Genomic DNA, 22,130 nt, shown 5'->3' on the forward strand with positions numbered 1-22,130 from the left:
GCCAACATCGCCGGCTATTGTGTATGATCGTTTTAATATGAAGCAATTGTGCTGCAGTAGGATTTTTTAAACGATACACGATAACACAGCAAACCGTACGAAACATGATCGACCAACAAGTAATCCCATCTTCCCATATGCTACGTTAATCCTTGCGTACCCCTGTGACCGAACCGTTTGTACGGCGATACTCGCACGTCCATCCCAGCGACGTGGGGCAAATTGTGGTAAAGCTTAATTCTACATTAACTTAACGAGTGTCTACGGGAGTGTCTACGAGTGTTTCGCGAGACGCACAGAGACACGACCTATGGAGGCAGGCATCGAGGCACGTTCATCAACAGCGGTGGAGCTCCGTTTAATGCAGGGTTCGATTAATTTTTTTTCCTCCCAAAAACCACTCCATCGCTGCGATGTAACCGAAACCTTAGAGACTGGAAATTGCGATATAGCAAACCAAATTAATGCAAACAAAAACAACCACTTATCGCACCGTACGAGCACGTAGCAGAAACAGCATTGAACATCGCCAGAAACGTCATGCCTCCAGGACGCAGGAGTTTCGAGATATATGTAAGTTTCACTCGCGGAATGAATAGGTTCCGGTCGAGTCTGGCTCGGCGTGGAAGCGCTAGAAGACTGCTGCCCTCCAGTGGGATGAGGCCAACAGTCTTCTGTTTGAGGAGTGCGCGAATAAACGAATTAAATTACACAAGCAAATATCCCCGCTAGATGATAGAACCGGAAGCTGGTAGCTGCACCGGATGCCCAGAAGCGTTCCGCTGGTAGCATAAGCATAAAGAGTAAACATACATACACACACCCACACACACACATATACGGGTAGAACCTAGTAATTGACCATCAACGCCATTTTGTGCGAAACGCCATAATTCACGAGCGGAAACAAATCTAAAGCAGAAAGGACTACTGACCGAGGATGCGCGTTTGGAGTGAGATGGCGCATGTCTGCATTCGATGTTAGCTCCCCCGCACGTGGATTACGTGAGGCTGCATTACTTCCACGGCCCCCCTCCACGTGTAACCCACGGCTCTGACAATTCAGCTCAATGACCCGAACAATAATAGTCGTTAAATCCACCCAGCGTGCCCGATGGATACAACACGCAGAAGAAAGGGCACGCTGTAGCTGTTTAAGTGTCAACCAGTTAGTGGAAAATTCGCGCGAAAACTCGTGGAAAATTCGCCCGAAAAAGGGCGGGAACATATGAATACCATGCGTACCATCTTCGCACGCATCTATCGTTAGTCGTTTAACCCACCCACAACAATAGCCGGTATGAATTAAGCCGTAAAAGAGAGCGTAGGGGGATGAACAACAAAAAAAATGCGCAACCAACATAATACAATTAACCACGGAATGTTTAGCACCCACGGGCGTATCAATCAGTAGTGGGCAGTGTGTCGGTGTGTCAGCACACCTGCTAGTCCCTATTTCCCAGCGCAGACTGTGTGGCCACGAGGCGCAAGTTAACCGAAGAGAGTGTGTCCGCTGCGCTGGAGTAACTGTTTTTTAGAGATTTTCCAATCGATGTTTAAAACTTATCGACATTTTAGATACGAGAGCGCGGAGCGGGCGCCACATGAGCTATAGAACCGTATGCCACGTGCAACATACTCAATACATATTCGCTTAGGGTTAGCGCATCGCTCAATTAAACAATTTCATTGGAATTGCGTGGAAGCCCCCCAAATGGTAAGCCCACCCACGATCGCTGGTCGATCGGGGATGGTTTGCTTTATTCACGGTGTTTAACATGGGGTGGAAAGTTTTTTAGCTGGTTGCTGTTGAAAATCAATGTTTGTGATGTCCTTGCGATTAGGAAGAAGCTCGGTGTTTAAAACACCATGTTCAAAGAGTTAAAAATAAAACCAGGCGCACTCATTTGCCAGCTGGGGTGCCCCAGCTGGGGTCCGAGGGTGGTGCTTTTGAATCATACACTCACAAATGCACACACATACATACACTCACACACGCACACACATTTATATTTGAAAGTCTTTGGAGCCAACCGTGCTGCGGCAAAGGAACGGGATTTTTCTGCACGGCACAACGCGCCTAAGCTGGGACACATTTCGCTCCTTTAATGGGGTCATACATAAGCATATGCAAAATGGCTGCAAAGCCGAATATGCGAATTGGATATTTGTAATCGCAGGAGTTGCGAACGCTGTTGAGCAGCGCACCAGCGACCCGACTGCAGTCTTCGAGGGAGCTTCCTTTTTGAGAGATCCGGACCCTTCTTCACCGTAGTCGAGATCCTTTTTCCGTAGTCGAGATCCCTGCAGGGTTGTTTCCTGTACTCCACCGATCCCCATTGCCCGCGTTGGAAACTTTCGAACTGTCTAACATTCCCACTGCCCTACGAGGTCCTTTTTCGAGTCGTAACACAGACTTTTGACTTTTTACGATCCTTGTACTTCCCGGCAATGAAAAACTGTATACGCATATGCAACAGCCCTCAATCTTAATTAATACGAAAATAATTACCAAACTGCAATCACACTCACCAAATCAATAGCCCGAATCGATTTCCCTAGCAGTTTCGATTTCCCACTTCGAACTCTCCTTGTTATTAGTTCTCTACTTGGGCCAGTTTGTGTTATTTTGCCAAAGAAATTGGATACCCTCATTCGTTGTCAAATAAAACCAAATCATAATTTAGAACAAACAAAGACGTGTAGCTTGTGTTTTCTTAACCAACGATCGAAAGTAGATGACAAATGTTCGAGAAATGTTTATTTCCAAAGCAATGGAACGATTGAATTTAAATGTATGGCCGTGGATGTTTTCAACATTTTCAAAGGTAGGTAACTTCTTCAACGTTTCAGTGTCTAGTTCTTGTAAACTTTTACAAAATACCTTCAATCTATGATCTTCCTATAATGGGCATTGATTTATGGTTTGGTTAATTAAGTCAGTACAAATATTGAAAAAAAAGTGATTAACGACATTAACGAATATTCAGCAGCTGTAAATATTCACTCCAAAAGAGTCCAATATATTGTGCTCTTCGTGTTAAAACTTCTAAGCAACTCATTTATTTTGATTCATCGATGAAATATTAAACAAAATCTAAAATACGGCATAACTTAATTTCCATTCGAAAATGTCTAAGCGAATTTTAATCCGTCTTCTTTTCATTATCAAAACCACTCTTCATCACTGCAGTGAAGACGATTAGCATAGTTTGTGGTTTCGCGTTTCGTTTTTTGCACACCGTTTCAGATCATTAAATCGAGCCGTTAAATATACGATCGAATTCCGGACGGGATCTTTAAATTCGTCTCCAAGCGCGATCAAGCTCACGCACACATTCCATCCCAACCGCAACGCGATCAACAAACGATCGATGCCGCGGCGCCGCTTCTCTCTCTCTCTCTTGCTCTTTTTCCTCTCGCTTTCTCTCTCTCGCTCTCGATGATCGCGATCGATCGCGTAAAGTGTGTTCTTGATCTTTTACCGGCGGACGAAGATCAGTCTGCCGCGCTAACGGACACATTCGCACGCTCGCACACACGCAAGCAAAACGCACCCTTAGGTAGCGAGAAGCAGCGGACAAAAACAACTCCCAAAAACCGCGAAACGCAATCGAATGCGAGCTGCGAATGCCACCCTTCGCGACATCCGCCAAAAGCGAACAAGCAGGACAGAGCACGTGTCGGGCAAGCACGCAGCATGCTGGTAGACGAAGAGAGAGCGCAAAAAAACACCAACATAGTAGGCGCGCAGCACTACCGTGTACAGTGGAGCTAGTGTCGCCCGGCTGGTACTGTGAGCCAACCAGTCTCCCTGCTGAGTCGGTGCGTTGAGCAGCTTCGCAGCTTTTAGTGTGCACAGATCCACGGCGGATTCAGTAAGGCAAAGTTCTCGGTGCGTGATTCGCGTTTTGTGTTTGATTTGCTTCGTTTCGTGCGTGTACCAATTGCACAGCCGGCTCTTGGGTCGAATTTGATGAACGAGGCGCCATCAAAAGATCTTCACGTCCAGCACGTGTGCTGTCGGAGCTCAATTCACTGATCGGGTTTTAAAGATTTTTGTTTTCATTCCCAACCCTTTTGTTTACTCGTTGGAAATTTGTTTTACGCCGAAATTGCTGCGAAAATTTCGTGACTCAACGGTGAGTTGTGCGTGTTTGCAAGTGAGTGAATGTGAAAGATCAAGAGAGAAAGAAGAGTGAGAGAGTGAGAGAAGGTATAACGAGAGATAGGGTGGAAGAAAGTGTGTTTACTTTTGTGGCGTCTGGAGTTGCCCATCTTCGTAAGCGTTCGCGAAATAGCTCCAAACTTCTCCTGCCCCGTAAGTGCGAGTCAAAGGAAGACACTGCGTACTTCAAACACCAAGACGAAAAGCTAAGAAAACTCAGGTATGCTAAAATTTGCATCTGGAAGTGCTCCATAACATACATTACGCCAGCTAGGTTGATGGAATTTCAGTTTTCATCGTGGCACGCAGCACACAGCAGCTCACCGCAATAGACTTAAATACCTTTTAAAGCCAATGGTTCAGGAATTGAGAATTAAAACTTAAAGTAGAAGTGCTATTCAAAATATCTATTATTTCACTGCAATTGTATTAGAACCTTCCAGTGTAGCAATCATCCTTCCCACGCAATCAATTTTTAAAGCAAAACTTTTATTTATTCATAACAACCCTTCGTGCATTGCTATAGGCTAAAAATTGAGGAAAAATGAAATCACTCAACACGGTACTCAGAGTACTGTAAACATATATTAACATTTAGAACCTTTAGTAAAGTGTAAAATAATTCGTCAACATATTCTCAATGAATCACTTTCAAAAAAGTTAAACGAACAGTTTGTGCTAGAGACATGCTCAAGCTTAAAATCCCACCAGTAGAATGGCTACCAAATTGCGAAACGACCGATTCGACTGCACTCCATCACCTACCGTAAAACCTTGCCATATTCAACACCCTCGGAGTTCAACGGCTCCTACGATAGTAGCGACCCTGGTTCCAAGAACGGCTGTTGCCATTGTCAGCGCCATGTTTTTTTTTATTTCTCCCTTATTAATCCTGCCAATGGAAGATGACACCAGCCCGGGAACAGTGAACTTTACCGCGCAAACGGGTTCGAAGGGTGCGCCTTGTCGTGTCATCGAAATGAGTTTACATACCGCTCGCATTGCCACCCAATACACCTACACGAATCGAACCCGGGTGGAGGTTGTCCTTGCTACGTCGGGGCGCCTTTCACACCGGAAGACGTTCGAGCCCGTAAAACAGTTTTAATGTCGAACTCTCCCACGCCAAAAGTGACTCTCGCGCGCCCAGACCTGCCACGTGATCGTGTCCGCCAATAACTCACGCGCATTAGACTGTTTCGGAAAGTTTTCCTTATCTTAATGGGGAGTTGGGTGGCGCATATCACCGGGGCGTGCCTAAAAGACCTGTACAATTTTAATTAATACACCGGAGATGGGCCCGATACGCCTTTTAACACCCGCTAATTACGGGAACACCTGCTTGGTGGGGGAGAAAACCCGAACTGTTTGCACTTTTTCGCAAATTTCTTTTGGCGCGTGACAATTCCGCTCGATTCCAGCAACGATTCCGTTCTCGTATGATGTCAGCCGGTGGTTGCGGCGAGAGAAAAACGGGTGGGCTCATTTTCGCGCGATCCATTTGCTGCCTTATAAGTGAGGCCGATTTATTGTAGACCACCACCGTCTATCCATCGGGCGATTGGCCACCTCCTCCGCATGCAGGTTCAGATGATGGGTTCAGCAACAAAAACCACCACAAACCCAACCGACAAATCCATAACCAGCCGTGCGATCTGCGCCACCCCGCGTCAAGTGACCTTTTCGTCTTATTCCCATCCTGGTGGAACGATGACGCCCCAGCAGTTGGCGTTGGCGGCCAACGTACGACGCCTTATTCCAGGGAACCGGCCGGTCGAATCCATAAACGGACTATAAAATCCGCTTCACAAACCGAATCGAACCCGGGCTCCGGACACCGGCGCAGGAACCATTTGTCGATGATTCACATCGTACTCAACGTGACATCATTTGCATTCGAAGGGGTGTGCGTGTGTGTGTGTGTGTGTGTGTGAGAGCTGGCCTCACGGCTGTTTTGTTTCATTGCTTCGGTGGTCGGTGCTGGCTTTCATCGAAATTACGGACAGTTAATTACAAAAGCCGCACGCAACGGCCAACCACACGGCTAATGTAGGTTTGGGTGTCAAGCAGTTTGGTAAGTTTGGCCAAGTTTTGGGCGAAGTTTTTCGGGTGTCCTAATTATTGGCCAACCCCAAAAACGCAACACGCGCGTGCCCCATCCTGCGGGTTTCAAGGACACGCCACCTCTCATCAGCAAACGAGCTCACGCTGGGCAAGGACGACGTGGTGCTGGCTTTCTAAACCATTTCCCTGCCGACGAACGCGCGGCTAACACGCAGCTGCTTTCTTATGTTTCATGTTCTTGTTTTTTCCGCCCCCTTGACGCAGCTAACGCGGATACGAAACGAGCCCGGAAACACTCCCCCGGAAGCGCACCCAACATGGACGGTAGAGGACCAACGACCGCGGTTAGTGCCGGTGCACCCTCTGGCACGTCGCGGTTGGCTCAGATGCAGGTAAGCGGGAAGTGCCGGAGTGATCGGGGGGAGGGGAGGGCCCTTCGCGGTCGTAATAAATTTATAAACATCAATAAACTGCCATTTTGGTTATCGGAAAACCCCATCGTCGTCGTCGGGCGGTGCTGGAGCTGTTGGGTACAAAAAAAACGAGGCCATCGGGCTTCTTGGCAGTATTTTTGTGGACCCGATTATGGCAGCAAATCTTCCTTCACCATCAATCGGCGCAGATTAGTTCGCGGTAATGTAGTTTAATGTTTCTAAAGGCACGTGACTCGAGGGCTATAATAATGGGACGAAAAGAAATAGGAAACATGCGGTTTAAAAGCTCATCAAAGCATTGTGATGAAATAGTTTGTGACTAAGCAAAATATTGATTAAAACAAGCAAACGTTGGATTTTACCAGAGCATATATACAGCATGCATGTTAGATAAAATGCTATCAATTACTCCATAAGCGAAGAATGGCAATGAGTATTCGAAGAATATCAATTACTCCATAAGCGAAGTTCTTGCCATGTTATTCTTTGCAAGAACCTCTGGAAACTCTGCGATAAATCCTCCACTGATCCGTTTCGTGAGTGGAAGTATTTGTAAATTAATAGCAACGAATAATGGGACCATTTTCACCATCTAGACGTGTCCGTTTTCGCAGTTTTGGTGCGTTCCAGCAGCAACACTCAAAGTGGCAACAGTTTAAACTAGATTACACCTTCAAAAATCTCCCCCAACGTGTTTGCCCCAAGCACCGTGCGACCGTGGCACTCTACTCCGGTCTGACTTGAAACCCGCGTTCGGTGCCGCGTAACGTGGGGGATCCTCCTACGTAACTGCCGTTCCGTAAGCACATTCCGGTTCCGTTCGGTAACGCCATACACTCTGACCACCCTTCTCGGACGTCTCCTGCGCTCTGCAACAAACGCCGACGCCCGAGGCTGACTCAACTGGTTGCCCGTTTTAAGCCCGACCTTAAGCCCAAACGTGGACCGACAAATGGTTTGCAGCCGTTTGCCGGTGGACGATTATGACTCACGCCTCGGTTCAGCCTCACCGATGCGGGTGTCTGGCATAACGCCACCCTAATATATCTTGCCTTCCCGCGATGTACGGTGATTTATAGAACTGCTGTACGAAATTTGGAGAGCAGCAAACTCCGCTTGGTAGGGCGCACGAAAGAGGTTCCAAATTTTGAGAATCGATTCGACTTCGGAAGCTGGGAGGTATCAATTAAAAACCCCCTTCGATTTCGCTGCGAATGCGGTCGATAACAGGCCGGCAGCTCGCGTAAGGGAAAAAAGAACCTTTACCGCACATTGGCTCGCGTAGGCGTAGGAAGCTTGCCGCGGAAATGCGTCTTTTATTGGTCGTTGATTCTACGCTTCCAAACACTTCTCGCCCCAATGGGCACACCAATCTCCGTTTGTTTATTTCGGCCCCTGTTTCGAAACCGATTTTTCGCTGCAATGCCAATCGGTTCTCGATGGGGCTCGCTGCGCGTTTTCGATTGTTGTTCACTCGCGTGTTGCAGATGCGAGGTATGCTGGTCAGGTTACAAAACACCGACATTTGAGCTCTGCGTCATCGGCTCAACCTTCCGTGACTGAACTGCGCCGTGAGCTGTACATTTCGAAGATATTAACCCGCCCGAAAAAACAACAGTGACAAAACAAGGCAGAATCGCATACGGGAATGTGATTCATCAGTTAACGATGGTTAGAACATAGAATTTTACTGTCCCCCCAGTCAGTGGGTGCAATATGTTTTAAGTTGATCGGTAAAATTCAAACAGGCTCAGAACAAACTTTTCCGTAGAGCCATTTTCCGTCCATTGATTACCTCTATCAATTGTACAAGCAATTGTAAACAATTCAAACGCAACCCTCAACGCACAACTGGCATGCGTAACCTTCACTAGAGTGCCATTCGCATTGGGCTGTTTGGCATCATTGCCAGGCAAATCTTGACACCGAGATAAATGGCAAGCTGTAAATCATATGCATTTTATCGACCACATAAAAGCCCGTCTCCGTTACGCCCCAGCCGCCCGCTTTGCCTTTTTGTCTCACAGTCGGACCAACCAGCGAATGGATTGCACCACCAGCGGAGAGATTTATCTACTGCCTTAATACAGCGTGGAAATGGCTTGCTTTGACACTTTTATCTCGGCACCGACCTTGGCAGCGGCGTGCGATGTAATTCCGCTCACACTAAGACGCCCTTAAATGCGCCCCCTAGCCGACTGGCCAGCGCCACTCGTGCACTTTTCCCAGTGCACTCAACCACCCCTAAGAAATCAATCCTTCGCCTCGCATATGGGAGACATAAAACAACACACTAACATCGGTTTTGATGATCGTCGTGGCAGATAGTCGGAGACGGTAACTGCGAGCTAATGGAGCCACTTGGTAGCTGAAGTGAAGCGTCTTCAGTTCCGGGCCGGTTCTAGATTGTATCGTGCCATCAATTTGTCGTGGGAAATATTGAACCAAAGCAACGAAGGCAACAACGTATGGCCCACTCGTGCGGGGGGAAGGGCCCATGAAGCATAACTCCGTTTAATGGGTAATTTAGTGCACGCACGGGCTATATTGATTCGTGCCGAGTGCCGGCTTGCCGACTAGTGGAGGATTTTATTGCGCTGCCATGATTTCGTCCAACGATTCCCCATGGAACACGCCGAACATCGTGCATTCGTCAATACTGATCTGTGTTTGGATTATAAACCCATTTCATTGTGCTTCCGTTGCATTTCTCCCCGTTTGCGTATTAATTTCGCAAAACGGTGCCCTGTTTTATTCATGTTCGCGATAATTTATGGCAGGCGGCATTAGCTTACAAACGATCAGCACGATAATAAACACTGCCCTTTTTTCTTCCTTTTTTTTTGGTTTTTGCTTCCTTCGGGCAACATTCCTAGATTAATCGTTCCACTCGTCAAGGGTCTGAAAGCATCCTTCCGAATCATGAATCGCCGTTGGCACAAACCACGCGATTGTTCCATCAACCGAAGGGCCCAACTTCGCCTGTCGCCATTCGTCAACGGCAAATTGATAATGACGTCAGTCGCAGGATAGGGCCGCCTGGAGGAGGGAGCGACGATGCGGTTGCTGTAATCGCCGCAAGCCCCTAAATATGGTAAACGACGACCGCTGGTGGCCTGCGAGTGAGCAAATGCTTGCTGTCCGCCTCCAACAGTGCCTTATATGTGATGAATAAGTGAGAAAATGTCATTGAATGCGCTCATCCAACCGTCACTTATGAAGAGTGTTCTTTTTTTTCCCTGTTGTTAATGCTTCAAAGAAGGAAAAGATCGCAGCTTTTGCTGGTTGGCATTAAACGACCAAAAACGACCAATACCTCTCCATTGGCGCGTCACTGCTGCTCCTGTGGCACTTCCAGCTCTCGGTGCTGGTCGGCCTTAAGGCTAACATCGCCCCTTTTAGACCGCCCGTAGTTGGCTTAAAATGTGTGTTCGCAGGGCCTTGGAAAACGCCCACGTTTGGGGTACGTTTGCACGGAATCTTGCTCGTGTCCAGCTCACGCGTTAAAACCTGGACCGGTCAAACAAGGTAGAGTGGACACAGCAAACTTTCCCGGACGCATCCGAGCTCATTTGCGGGCTGAACTATTGCCAACGCAAAATGGCCCCAGGCCTGTAGAATTGCACAATCCCACGGCGTGGTTGTGGTACATTTGTGCGCCATTTAACAACCATGACTACAAGAACGGCACATGCTACTGCGAAACAACCTAACCTACTTCATTTTACATAGCTGTCGACCAGCGTTTTGTGAGCCTAATTATTTAAATAGCAGAATTTCTAATGACGCAAAAAGGCTTCAGGCTGGTTCTGGATGATCTGCTCAAAAAAGGGCTCCTTCACATCAACACATATGGTGCCCTTAATGCGAGTCTTCCAGAAACTACGTAGGTAATTAGTTTCTATCATACGGAGCAGAAAAGTTATCGGTGGCGCTGTTCGAAACTGTCTCTACAAAGTTGTATGCGTTACTCCCGAACGTGCCACTTCCTGCGACCGATTCCATACACATTTGATTAACTTTACTTTATCCAAAGATTGGGCACGATACTATTCCTTACACCCACGGTGGGTGTCCTTTCCAGCAAGCTTCCATGGAAAATGTCAAATCTAGACCATCCCGAGACACGATTCGTCACGAACGTGCATGCCTTGCTGGAATTCATTAATACAGTTTGCGGAGCGGAATACATTAGGTTAGAAAATGTCTCACTGAAGCGGGAACTAATTTCTTACTGCTTCCACGTGGGCACTGATTCTTCTGACTGTCTGCGTACTGATTTATGCGCATCAATTATGGCTTGCGGTCATTAAAAAAACTACGCTACCATAGCCTTTGAAGAGGATGCTTTCCCGTGCCGCCTTTTACACAGTCACCTGCACCAACACTTTGTAACGCTTTGGCAGAGCGAATCGTCCCAACCGAGAAGCAATTGTAAAGTGGAAAAAGACCAGCCATCTCTTGTGTCGTTACCACTTAGGCAACATAATTACGACGAGAAAGCGTCGCATTCAATTTAACTGACCGGAATCTGATCCTTTCAATGTGCGCGTTAGGGTAACTGCCTTCGGCAAAAGCTAAGGAATCTTCTACAGACAATGAAAATCGTTACGTTGGGTAGCATCACTTGAATCCAATTAATGTTTACGGAGATGTTTACGCCGAAGAACGTTGGATACAGCTGTGTGCAATTACGATACGGCTGCGGATCGTCCAGCAGCCCAATTAGAGATGATTTTGTATCGAAAGCTTGCATTATAATGAAGAAAGCACTCGGGATTTGTACTGCAGCAACGTACGGTCCCGATTGAAGCCGACGACCAGTTTGAAGTGTTTTTTTTGCAAGGACTAAATAAAATACTATTCAGCTCGTTCCTTACGTCAAACGTTTGCTCGCTTTACCTCATTTCCTGAGCACAAGCATTAAAGTAGTGAGCTGCAGCTTCCTCCAACAAACATCCACGGAAGCTTCCCATACACGAGCTTTCGGTTCAACCAAGATACAATAATGGCATTGTCCGCTTCGCTACGTACGGCCTCCGTTGTCCTTCAACGTACCAATCGATATTTAAATCATACACACACATACACCACACGCTTGCAAGCGCTTTCTTTTTCCCTCCCAACCGGGCTGCCAACACAGCGTTCCATTAATGATTCAGTGATCTGCTGCTCCCACCGACGCCGTCAACCAAAGGGGCCCCAACCGTGATGTCCTTTGTCCGTGCCAATTCGGCGGGTCGTGTAGTTGTAATCGGTGGCTTTTACCGGTTCGAAAACATGCCCCAAGTTGCACATTGCAAAGGGGCCGCGCTGTACACACACGGAACTAACAAAACGCCCCGGCTCAACACGGACCGGAACCTTGTTGGAGCGAACCGGAGACCCTGAACAGGCTGCCTACGGCAGTGTTGTTCCGCGTGTCGAGTGCGTCACTGTCGGTTCACGTACGGTGGCACATGTCGAGGCAGATACCGTGACATTCTGTGATGCCGGCCGATGGATGGAGGTGTGAATAAATCCGATTCCTTGCTGACGCGCGGTACGATCGTTAGTGGGGCGGTGAGCGTTAGTTTGGATGATTCCTGGACGGGACGCAGCTTGCTGGAGGCCTTAGGACGTGTACCCTTGCGGGCGTTGGATGTAAGTTCCAAGCTGTTGGAGTTCGTGGAACGTTTGAGGTTTCTTCAAAAAACCATCAATTCATTATCACCACAAAAGGGTGTACATACAGCGAAGGGCGTGAAAATCAACTAACGAAGCGTTCAACACGCAGCAATCAAATCATTGCCAATGATGATAATGAACGCTCTACTGTTGCGTATGGATCTTAAGCTCATGTACCTTTTTTGATGGTGTCACTCTCAAAGTCCCTCCCTTCAAATTCTTATGGCAGTGAACGGCAACTTTTTTAGCTTAAAGTGCCGAATAACCATTTTACGTGTGGGTGTATAATATTAAACGAAGAGCAACAGTTAGAGTATTAGTATGTTCTAACAACCCACAGCGCAAATAATTGGGGTTTAATTGTGGAATGTAAATAGGCATATTGATGTTTAACATCCTTACGATCAAGGATATTTAAAAACAATCACCATGGTTGGAGTCAAAACGCGTAGTTCGATAATCGAAGTATATCGCTTTCTAATGATTCAACTTACAGGGCTCATAAAGTGTGACTGAACCGCTGGTTGTCGACCACTGGCCGACAAAACCGCACCACCCATTCGTATCCTTGCCATCCAAAAATGAACGGCTTTGGGCGAAGGCCAACCGTGGTTGCTGCACTACAACACGAGGCCATTACCCATACCACCGCGGTGTCATCATGATTTCGTGTTTTTCCGCTCGAAATTGATGTCCCTTTTTTCCCATGAACTGCCCGTGGGAAGGAAAAGTCCTGTAGCAGCGCTCTCGCACGTTTCATGGCGTGCTATCCGGCCGGTCGCTTTCGATTTCTAGCTCCACGTGTGTTCGCTTGCTCGCTTTTTTTTACTCTCCCCCGTTGATGGTAAACCACCCCATCAGGCTCACCGAGCGGATGGAACAAAGCAGGCGCGTGTGCCCCGTCTCGTGTTGCATAAATTCCTCACCCCGTGCTGCATGCCCCACGCCATGAAGGGTTGCTATAAATAAATCTACCCTACTTTTCGACAGCCCGCTTGGGTCCGGAAAATGTGCAATGCCCGCGGGTCCTGAAAGGAGCCCACGCGGCCGGCCTGGAACAGTCTATGCAGCGATGCTCACCCTTCCACCCACACTGACACACACAAGCACACCTTCATTGTCGTGTTGAATCGAGGGCGGAACTTTTGTTATGATTCGGTTGCTCAGACGCGGATGTACCTCGCAGGAAGGCGAACGTTCGGGCCGCGGCAGGACGACGCTCGCAGTTGGAGCGAACCGGACAGGCGCCGAGTGGTCACCCTGTGGCAGGCGAACATGAAGCTGAAATCGCTGGACTACGGTGACATTATCGAGAGTTTCACGAATCGATATGAGAACATAGTGAAAAAGGTGCAAAGGATGCCAAAAAGGGGCTAAAAGGACCTGCCGCTTGCGCTTATAAAACGTGTGTTCCCGTGCTACCGCATCTCGTGCTCACAATTTCTCGGTTTTCCGTTCCGTGTTGGTTCGTTTCAGATGCGCTTCCAGCAGCGCCAGCAGCAGGAACGTGACCAACGGAAGATCGAACAGATTGCGACCAGAACGACCACAACAGTGGCATCATCCCACGGAGGCCGAACCACGACGACGACAACCAGCAGCAGTGCCGTAAGCGCGACGGTCGATCTGTCAGATCGTCTGAACGCAACCACCCTGTCATCAACGCTAGGTGCAGGCAAGGTGCGCCAAATGTTCGACGAACGGCGCCACCGGGTGGCCGGCATCGACAAGAGCTACCCATTGCAACCAATCCAACCGATAGCTGGGGCCACCGCCCATGGCAACCACCCTGTCAACAGTAACAACAACACCGGCAACGCCGCTGGTGACGCTGCTGGTGTAGCTCGCGGTATGGCCAAGGCAGGCATGAACAACAAACAACGCGTTCCACCGATCTCGGCCAGCTCACGTACCCGCCTTATGCAGCAGCAGAACCAAACGCGAGGTCCTAATCTGCGCCAGGATAGCCTCCAGACTGGCCTGCAGGTAAGTTGCACAGCCAGCGCGCGTGACTGTGTGTAGTGCTTTTGTTTGCCATTCAACTGCACGAAGGATGCGCCGTTCCGAAAGCGCTAATCGAAAGCTTTTTCTCTTGCAGACCAATCGCAGTAACGCCGGGGACGATGACGGTGGCTACGATGACAACGATAATTTTCTGGAACAGGAGAAGCTTCCAGGCGAGTAACGATCGATAGCCGGTCAATTATGGTTCCTTCCTGCGCGCAGGGAGTCTAAGGGTGGAGGATTCGTGCATGTCTCACCAAAAATCGATTATCGCGTTACAAAACGCGACGTGATGGATCCCGTCTTCCGTGTGACGGGCAAAAGGATACAGTGGGGGGCGTTAGGTTACGTTATTTACCAATCAACGTCGCTCAAGGCTCCAAACCGCATGGTTACCATATGGGATGGGTGAAATTTTGATCACCAGCACCGTCTTGTGGCGAACGCGGAACGACCGTTCGATAATTTATTGCCCCACGGCACCGGTCGTAATATTATTGAGTTACAAAATCCTTCGCTTTCTTTCGAAAGCACGTGGGAGAAAAGGGGGGTCCCGGTTACGTCGAAACAGTCGTGTTAGCGTGCTTGCATGTTCTATTGCTGCCTACCCAGGTTGAAAAGACTCCGTACGAAAAATGGGAAAGGGAGTGTTCCTAAAAAATCAACATTCCGCTAGCTATAACTCGATAAGTAGCCATTACATCGATTCGTGACATAGACAGGGGTTTGTTTCCATCTACTTTTGGGTGGTGTATTGTTAAGTAATAACTAATCTGTCTACTATGTTTGTCATGTTACCGAGAAGCAAGTTTGTGACTAATTTCTTATTTTCGCTCACAGATTCTGCAACCATGCACGAAGACTCGTTGGATTCTGCTCATCACGCTAACCTAGCCAATGGGAACGTAACGGCGCTGAAAACGTCAAAATTGAACGGATCAACGGCACGGACGCTGCCAAGCAACACTCCCACGAAAGCTGTAAAAAAATCACCAATCGCTACATCAACCGGCGCGGTATCTACAGCAACTCGTGCGGCAAATGGATCCGCCAAAGTAAGCCATGATAGTTCACGACTCGCAAGGATGTTGACAGATTGCTGACACTTAGAACGCAACTCTGTGCTTTTTTTTCGGTTTCTCTATCTTCCTCACTGCACAGTCCGGAGCGATCACGCCACGATCCGTGCCATCGGTAAAATCGAGCGGGCCGTCACGTGCCGTCACCCAACCAAGCCCAGTCAGTTCCGCCGGTTCCGTACGCCGAGCCTCGTCAGCAGCATCGGCTTCGTCCTCGAACGGTAACGCAATGCTCGCCAACGAACCCATTCCGGAGGGCTTAAGCCGGTGTGATATCTGCAGCCGCAATTTCGCCACCGAACGTATCGAAAAGCATCGCCAAATTTGCCAGAAGACGAAAGCTAAAAAGCGAAAGGTATTCGATACTACCAAGCACCGCGTGCAGGGCACGGACGCCGAGACGTACGTGCTGAAGGGCAAGAAATCTACGGCCGGAGGTGTGTCCGTGGCGCGCAAACAATCGAGCCAGCTGTCCTCAACCAGCTCTGGTGTGGGAGCCACGGGAAAGCCAAACAATTGGCGCAAGAAGCACGAGGAATTTATCGCCACAATTCGAGCCGCGAAGGAACTGAAAACATACCTAGCGAAGGGCGGCAAGCTGTCCGATCTGCCGCCTCCACCACCGTCGGAGAATCCGGATTACATCCAGTGTCCGCACTGTTCGCGCCGGTTCAATCAAACTGCGGCCGAACGACACATTCCCAAGTGTGCAACGATGCTGCACAACAAACCGAAACCGAAACCCAAGGCGGCATCCACTACTCGAAGATATTGACCGGGATGTGGTCGGGAAGCGTCCCTAACCGGTCCGTTCTGATGGACGGATGGACGGATTTACTATTGAACGTATTTTTACACTCTCTCCATCGTTCACCGTAACTTGAGGCCTTTTTTGGATTACACCGTTTCGGTAGCAGCAAGCTCAAAATTATCGTACCGTACTGGTTCTCAAAAGGAACACGTGGTCTGTGAGGCAGGTTTGATGTGCAGAATATGCACTAAGTAATTACCCAAAATTTTGAATTGATGTGAAGATGGTTTAACAACTATATAAATTACCCGAGATAATGCTACGATAATCATCATGCCATACTAATCTACGGTAGATTGCGGGAAAGGCGTAAGCCAGACGGCACCGGACCGAGAATTGCTTAACGAAGGTCAGATTAGCTCCACAAGTCTAAGGCACGATAACTTCATACGAAAACTGGCTGTGTGTATGTGTGCGCGTGTAAGTGTGCATGTGTTTATGCGCTCGTTAGGCCATGAGACGCATGCGGCAAAAATTGGTGTATTTGAGCAAATGAATAAAAATGGAGCGAAAAACCATTAGCCCGCGGTGCTTAGAGTCCTTTGCTTTGCATGAAACGACATAGAATGGTTTGTTGTTTTTGTTTTGTTAAAACATTTATTATTTCATTCTCTTTATAGGACAGTAACTTCTCCTTATAGGTAACAGCCTGCCGTCGTAGGTAGGCGTAAATAGAATAATCGTTTGTACGACGCACTAAGAACACGAAACATAATCAGAAGCTAATACTATACCATCTTTACATTACTGTTGTCCATCATTGCTGATGCTTGATTGTTTGTCCATTGACGATTTTCCGCTTGGCTCTCTTCAAATCTGTCACCTTTCTTGCTACTCGACTAGTTGTAACTAAGAAGGGATAGTTTAACCCCACTGATCCTTGTTCCCTAAATCAAACGACCAGTATTCAACCGTCCAAGGACCGTCTGCAGGTCCCTTGGGAACGGAGAACCACACCATTTTGCTTCTACTGACGCTGGAACATAGACACTGAGCTCTTTTGTAAGAAGGGGTTTGAGTCTTGAAAACCAGAAACAACAGACGAGGGAACGTGACAGCGTAATAAATTATATTCTACTAGGAAGAATTGATATGCGATAAAGTTTGTCTCGTTTTCATTCGCTCTTCGTGATCAAGATCAATGTAAGAGCACAGGGATGCGTAATCCGCGTTCCTTTGTTAGCTAGTTTATGTAGGTGTATAAAGGTGCATTTTCTACTGCTTCTCTCTCTCTCTCTCTCTCTCTCTGTCCACGCAGTGTGGAAGATAATACTTGTTATACTCGTACGCGTCGTCCTTGCGCTCAGAAGGAACCCGATGGGCTTACGTTTCAGGATACCGGCAGTACGCGTTTCCCTCGATAGCCTCCAACGGGATCCAATCCTCGGACAGTGGCAGACGGTTCTTGTTGGTTTCAACCTCACGCAACACCCGCACTATATTACCCCCAACCAGCTTCTTGATGGCCACCGAACCCCAAAGCCGGTCCCGTGCCAGCTCCGCCAGCAGCAGCGGATAGTTCTTCGGCGATCCGCTCAGTCCGACATGGTCCACACCAGCGATCGCGCGGATATAGTTGATTGCCGTGATGGCGTCCTTCAGTGACATCGGTTTTTCACCGCACCGCTCAACGTTCAGCATCAGCACGCCGCCATTTTGTGACAGCGCGCTCAGGATGTGATCCGGCACGGCAGCCGTCGTCCCGTTGCACGCCATCGAGGAAGGAAGCGCGTTCGACAGGAGCAGGGGCGCTTTGGCGACGTTCAGGGCAACCATCATGGCCGGTTCGGAGAGTCGTGAAATTTCCACCAGCATGCCCAATCGGTTCATTTCCTGAATAACCACCTGCAAAGGAGAGACCGGTCACGGTCACTACGAGTCGAATGGGGTTTCGTTAGCCGTGCTCGAAATAATTACCTCGCCGAAGTTCGTCAGCGTTGAGGGCAGGTTTTCCTCGAAGAAGTCGTTCCTTATCGATGCGCTGGCCCACGGGGTCGTACAACCGACTCCGGTCAGTGAGACAAACCGTGCCCCAAGCGAGTACATTGAGCGTAAAACCGCCAGGCTGGATCCAAGCGTGTGGCCACCCTCGAGACCGAACAGAATCGCCAGCTTACCTTCGGTGTGGGCTTGCTCCATTTCGTCCGCGTTGGCCACGATCGCCATATCGCCGTTCTTAGCCACGAGGCGTCTCGCATCGTCTAAACCCTCCAGCGTGAGCTGAACCGCATCGAGGTACTGAGCCGCACATGGCACCGTAATTGGCCACAGAAGCGCCCCAACCATACCGCTCTTGACTTCAGCGAAGCTTTTGCTGAAGTTCGCACCCATCGACGGTGCCCAGTAGCCTTCGACAAGTGGTGACTCCACCAAGAGTCGTCGAATGAATGCCAGCCTGGCCTCGAGCAGCGAAGAAGACCGCAGTTGCAAGCCGAGCGGAATCCCGGCGGCTAGCGCCACGCAGACGAGCAGCCCGGACACGATTGCAATGATTTTCCGGCTCCGGCGGTCCTTGGCCAGCTTCGGTGGTGGTGGCGAGATGCTTTCCTTCGTGTACGAGTGGATGCTGCCGTTCTTGATCTTTTCCGGGTACTTGGTGATCTCGGGCGGCAGCTCGATGTCCGCTATCTCGGTGAACACGAAACAGTGCTGCTTGCAACCCGCCGGATGCGGATGCACCGGATGCAGCTCCATGAAATCGTGGTTTGGAATCGTTGTCGGGTTCATGGCTTGCTTTTTGTTTCTTTTTTTTGTGTGTGCAATACTTCACTCACGCGTAACGCAAACACGCACTCAGATCTGCTGAAGCAAAACGCTTACAAGATAGCGCTTTTCATGTCGATTGTGGTACGGATTTCACCCAGCTAAAATGCCCACGGAATATGTATTTTCTTACTACTAGCGTCGAACAAACAAGCGAAGAAAACGAACGAGTATCTTGTATTTTTTTTGTGCTTACGAACAAAACAGCAGCCTTTGTGCTACCGTTGAAGGATTGCTAAAGGACATGCGCAGATATGACGATGGAATGTCCTGGATTTTGACTGATGGTTCAAGTTTGCCAAACCAAAATGCTAATGCGTTTGATATAACCGTTATGATGTTTTAGATGAAATCATTTCAAATCATGTGTCAAGTCTATGATTTTGATTTATTTTTATGTACAATTTAGCAGCATCAGTGTTAACACCAGATGCGCACATTCAATGTGAGTTAGGCAAATAAAATAAATAGTGCAAGGATTGAGTTGGGTCATAAAACATGATTTATTTGAAAAGAAAGTCTGTAGGAATGAGAGAATTGATCAGGCGGTAAACCACAACATCACAGCTCACTCCGACACTTCTTCAACCTTATCGCTGAGAAGTGTGATCATTTGCTTGACCGCATCAGCCGCAGACATCATTTCCAAGCCCTCCAGAATGTAGGCCAAGTTGTCTAAGCTTGCGTCCATGTCGTCATCGAACCAAAGGGTCAGCAGATGACAGCACTGATCAGCGACGGTGGCATTCTCCGACTCAAAATACTGAATCTCGTCCGCACTGTACCCCAGTTTGGTCGCCAGCTTCTTCCAATCGCGGCCAATACTTGGGGCCAGTTCGGATAGCTGTTCCTTGCTCACGGCAAGCGTCTTGTGGGTGTTTTTGTCCTCCGGCGTCAGCTGTTCCGTTTTCAATAGCTCGCTGTCCATCTGTTCATTCTCTTCATCTCCCACAAGACCTTCTCCCTCGGCTTCCGCCGGTTCTGCATTCGCGGGTGCCGTTTCCTCTTGTATCGCGTGCTCCAACTTGCTGTCAAGCTTGTCCTTTTGGATCTTCTTGCGCACACTGTCGAGGTAGTCCGACACCTTGTAGCACGGAGTGTTGAATAGCGTGAAGAAATGAGGTGACTGTCGGGCAAGCAGCCGCAGAGCGCGCCATTCAAATGATGGGTCTTGCTTTTCCTTCGGATTTTCAAGGTACGTCTCGAGCGATGGCAAGAAGTTCCGATCCGTGCCCTTGCACGCCTGCAGATTGTCGGGACACAGGTTCCACAAGCGTGTTATCTCCGGATTACCCATGTAGAACTTTCCCTGTTTGGTGGATTCGCGTATTAAATCACCCAACGGCCGCCGGAGCCTTTTTGCTGGTGGACGACCTCCGCCACTGCTTGCAGGTGTTGCACTGCTCGACGTAGCCCCTGACGCTGTACCTGTGCCCGAACTTCCCTCATCAAGCACGGCTTCAGGGCGTTTGAACTCCTTGCAACCCTCGTTCTTCCAGCTATTCCATAGTTCCTCGCGCATAAGCATGTGACGTGCGGTGTCGGCAAACTTTTTCCCGTTCGGAGGCGATTCTTCAATCAACCGATAGACCAGCGTTTCCGTTTCCTTCAACCAATCACCCTGGGCAGTGGTGAGCACATGCGTTTCTGCTTTGAATTTTACCGTCGAGTTGAGATATTGAAACAGTATCAGGAACTGCACCAGTACCGAGCGTCGAAAGTTCGAATCCGATAGCTGTAACGATAGCAGCTTGGGGTTGGTGAGAAATTTGGCGAAAAAATGGCCCGCCTCACGAATCTGATCCTCCTCCATGGGACAAACAGCGGCGGGTCCTTCCGCGGAGGGTTTAGAGGTGCTTGTGTTCGAGGGCCGGTGCTCCTCCAACTTGAAGCTACTGAATGCCGAAAGCACACTGCCAGCATGTGTGGCGAACGTTTTCCACTGCACCTTATTATAGCATTGATTTGGGTTGCGGAAGAAATCCTGCAACGCCCAAAACTTGCAGTACAAATTGTAGTCAATTTTCAGTTTGTTTTCCTCCGTTCCTACTTCCGCCTCCACCTCAGGATCGGTACCGGCCGACAGCTGTTCGACAATCATCTCATTTGCATCCATACCGTACTCGGTAATGTTCTCCAGATTAAACTCAGATATGATGTTCAGTCCACTGCGCTCAGAAAATGGGAAAAACTTGGCCAAAAATAACAATATCCGTCCGCAAAAGACAGTATTCTGGGAGCGGGATAGCCGCCGAAGCAGATCGTTGCACATACGCAGCAAATTGTGCTTACAGGCAGTAAAGAAGAATTCCTCCTTCCATATTGCTACGTTGTTTTCCACGTACGTGAAGATCTGCTCGGCGCGATCCAGCGTGACGGCGTCGAAGATGTCGCCCAGCAACACAACCGGCATCGTAGCGACAGTCATGTCCCTTCGACAAGAATTCACAGCAAAGCTGATAAATCCTTCAATGGCCGGAATATCTTGCGTTTTAGTAAGCAACATGTCGCGAAAAGCTTGATGTAATGCCGTCTTTTTATCGTTATCGCTAGCCCTGGCCGCATCATAATCCGTCTTTAACAACTCGATGTCGTTCGCAGTAAAAGCCCGTTCAAGCGATTCCTACAAAAAGCAAACGACAGGTTATACTATTTCTTCGGAAGAGCAGGTTCACTGTTGTTTATTTTTCAAACAGTACTTACAGTAAATGTTTTCAAAAGCACAAGAAAATTAGACGAACTCATTTTCTGGCTTTCCGCCGCGCTTTATTTTAACTATTTTGTATTGACATGTAAACAAAATTACTTTGCGCAGGCTGGTTCATTCAGGCGCACTTTGACAACCCAGGCATCTCTTTACGAACGCTTGACGAATTTTCAAATTTTGTACCGTTTCATGCAACATTATCTGATATATGAAAATATTGGTACTTTTTTTTTAAAAAAGAACCTTGTTTTTTTTTCTTCCTTTTTATTCGACATCAACAGCATATAAGTTCGTCATAAGAGTGCATTAACAACCTGCACATTTTCAAAATTATGAAATTATAAAGACCTGACCGGAATCAAACGTAAAATGATATTTTCAGATAAAAAATTAAACATGAACATCAAGTTAACCTCTACCATACCGTAAACAA

The 22,130-nt window shown here is 48.3% G+C and overlaps 3 protein-coding genes across 3 annotated transcripts; 1 reads left to right on the forward strand and 2 right to left on the reverse strand.

Moving 5' to 3' along the window:
- The first annotated feature begins 12,165 nt into the window (after positions 1-12,165).
- LOC128731811 (uncharacterized) lies at positions 12,166-16,739 on the forward strand. Its single transcript, XM_053824956.1, has 6 exons — positions 12,166-12,309; positions 13,501-13,683; positions 13,810-14,319; positions 14,432-14,510; positions 15,178-15,392; positions 15,499-16,739. Exons 1-6 carry the CDS (start codon positions 12,166-12,168, stop codon positions 16,189-16,191), a joined length of 1,824 nt encoding a protein of 607 aa, XP_053680931.1. The 3' UTR covers positions 16,192-16,739.
- A 113-nt stretch (positions 16,740-16,852) lies between these two features.
- LOC128731968 (dipeptidase 2) lies at positions 16,853-19,101 on the reverse strand. The gene is made up of 2 exons (XM_053825127.1): positions 18,145-19,101; positions 16,853-18,072 (listed from the first exon to the last, which is right to left on the reverse strand). The coding sequence occupies exons 1-2, from the start codon at positions 18,952-18,954 to the stop codon at positions 17,551-17,553; spliced, it is 1,332 nt and encodes a 443-aa protein (XP_053681102.1). The 5' UTR covers positions 18,955-19,101; the 3' UTR covers positions 16,853-17,550.
- Positions 19,102-19,490: 389 nt separating this feature from the next.
- Positions 19,491-21,735, reverse strand: LOC128732162 (THO complex subunit 1). Its single transcript, XM_053825331.1, has 2 exons — positions 21,694-21,735; positions 19,491-21,613 (listed from the first exon to the last, which is right to left on the reverse strand). Exons 1-2 carry the CDS (start codon positions 21,733-21,735, stop codon positions 19,559-19,561), a joined length of 2,097 nt encoding a protein of 698 aa, XP_053681306.1. The 3' UTR covers positions 19,491-19,558.
- Positions 21,736-22,130: the final 395 nt, after the last annotated feature.

The sequence above is a fragment of the Anopheles nili genome, chromosome 2 (assembly GCF_943737925.1).
Source record: "Anopheles nili chromosome 2, idAnoNiliSN_F5_01, whole genome shotgun sequence".
NCBI classification, from domain to species: Eukaryota; Metazoa; Arthropoda; class Insecta; order Diptera; family Culicidae; genus Anopheles; species Anopheles nili.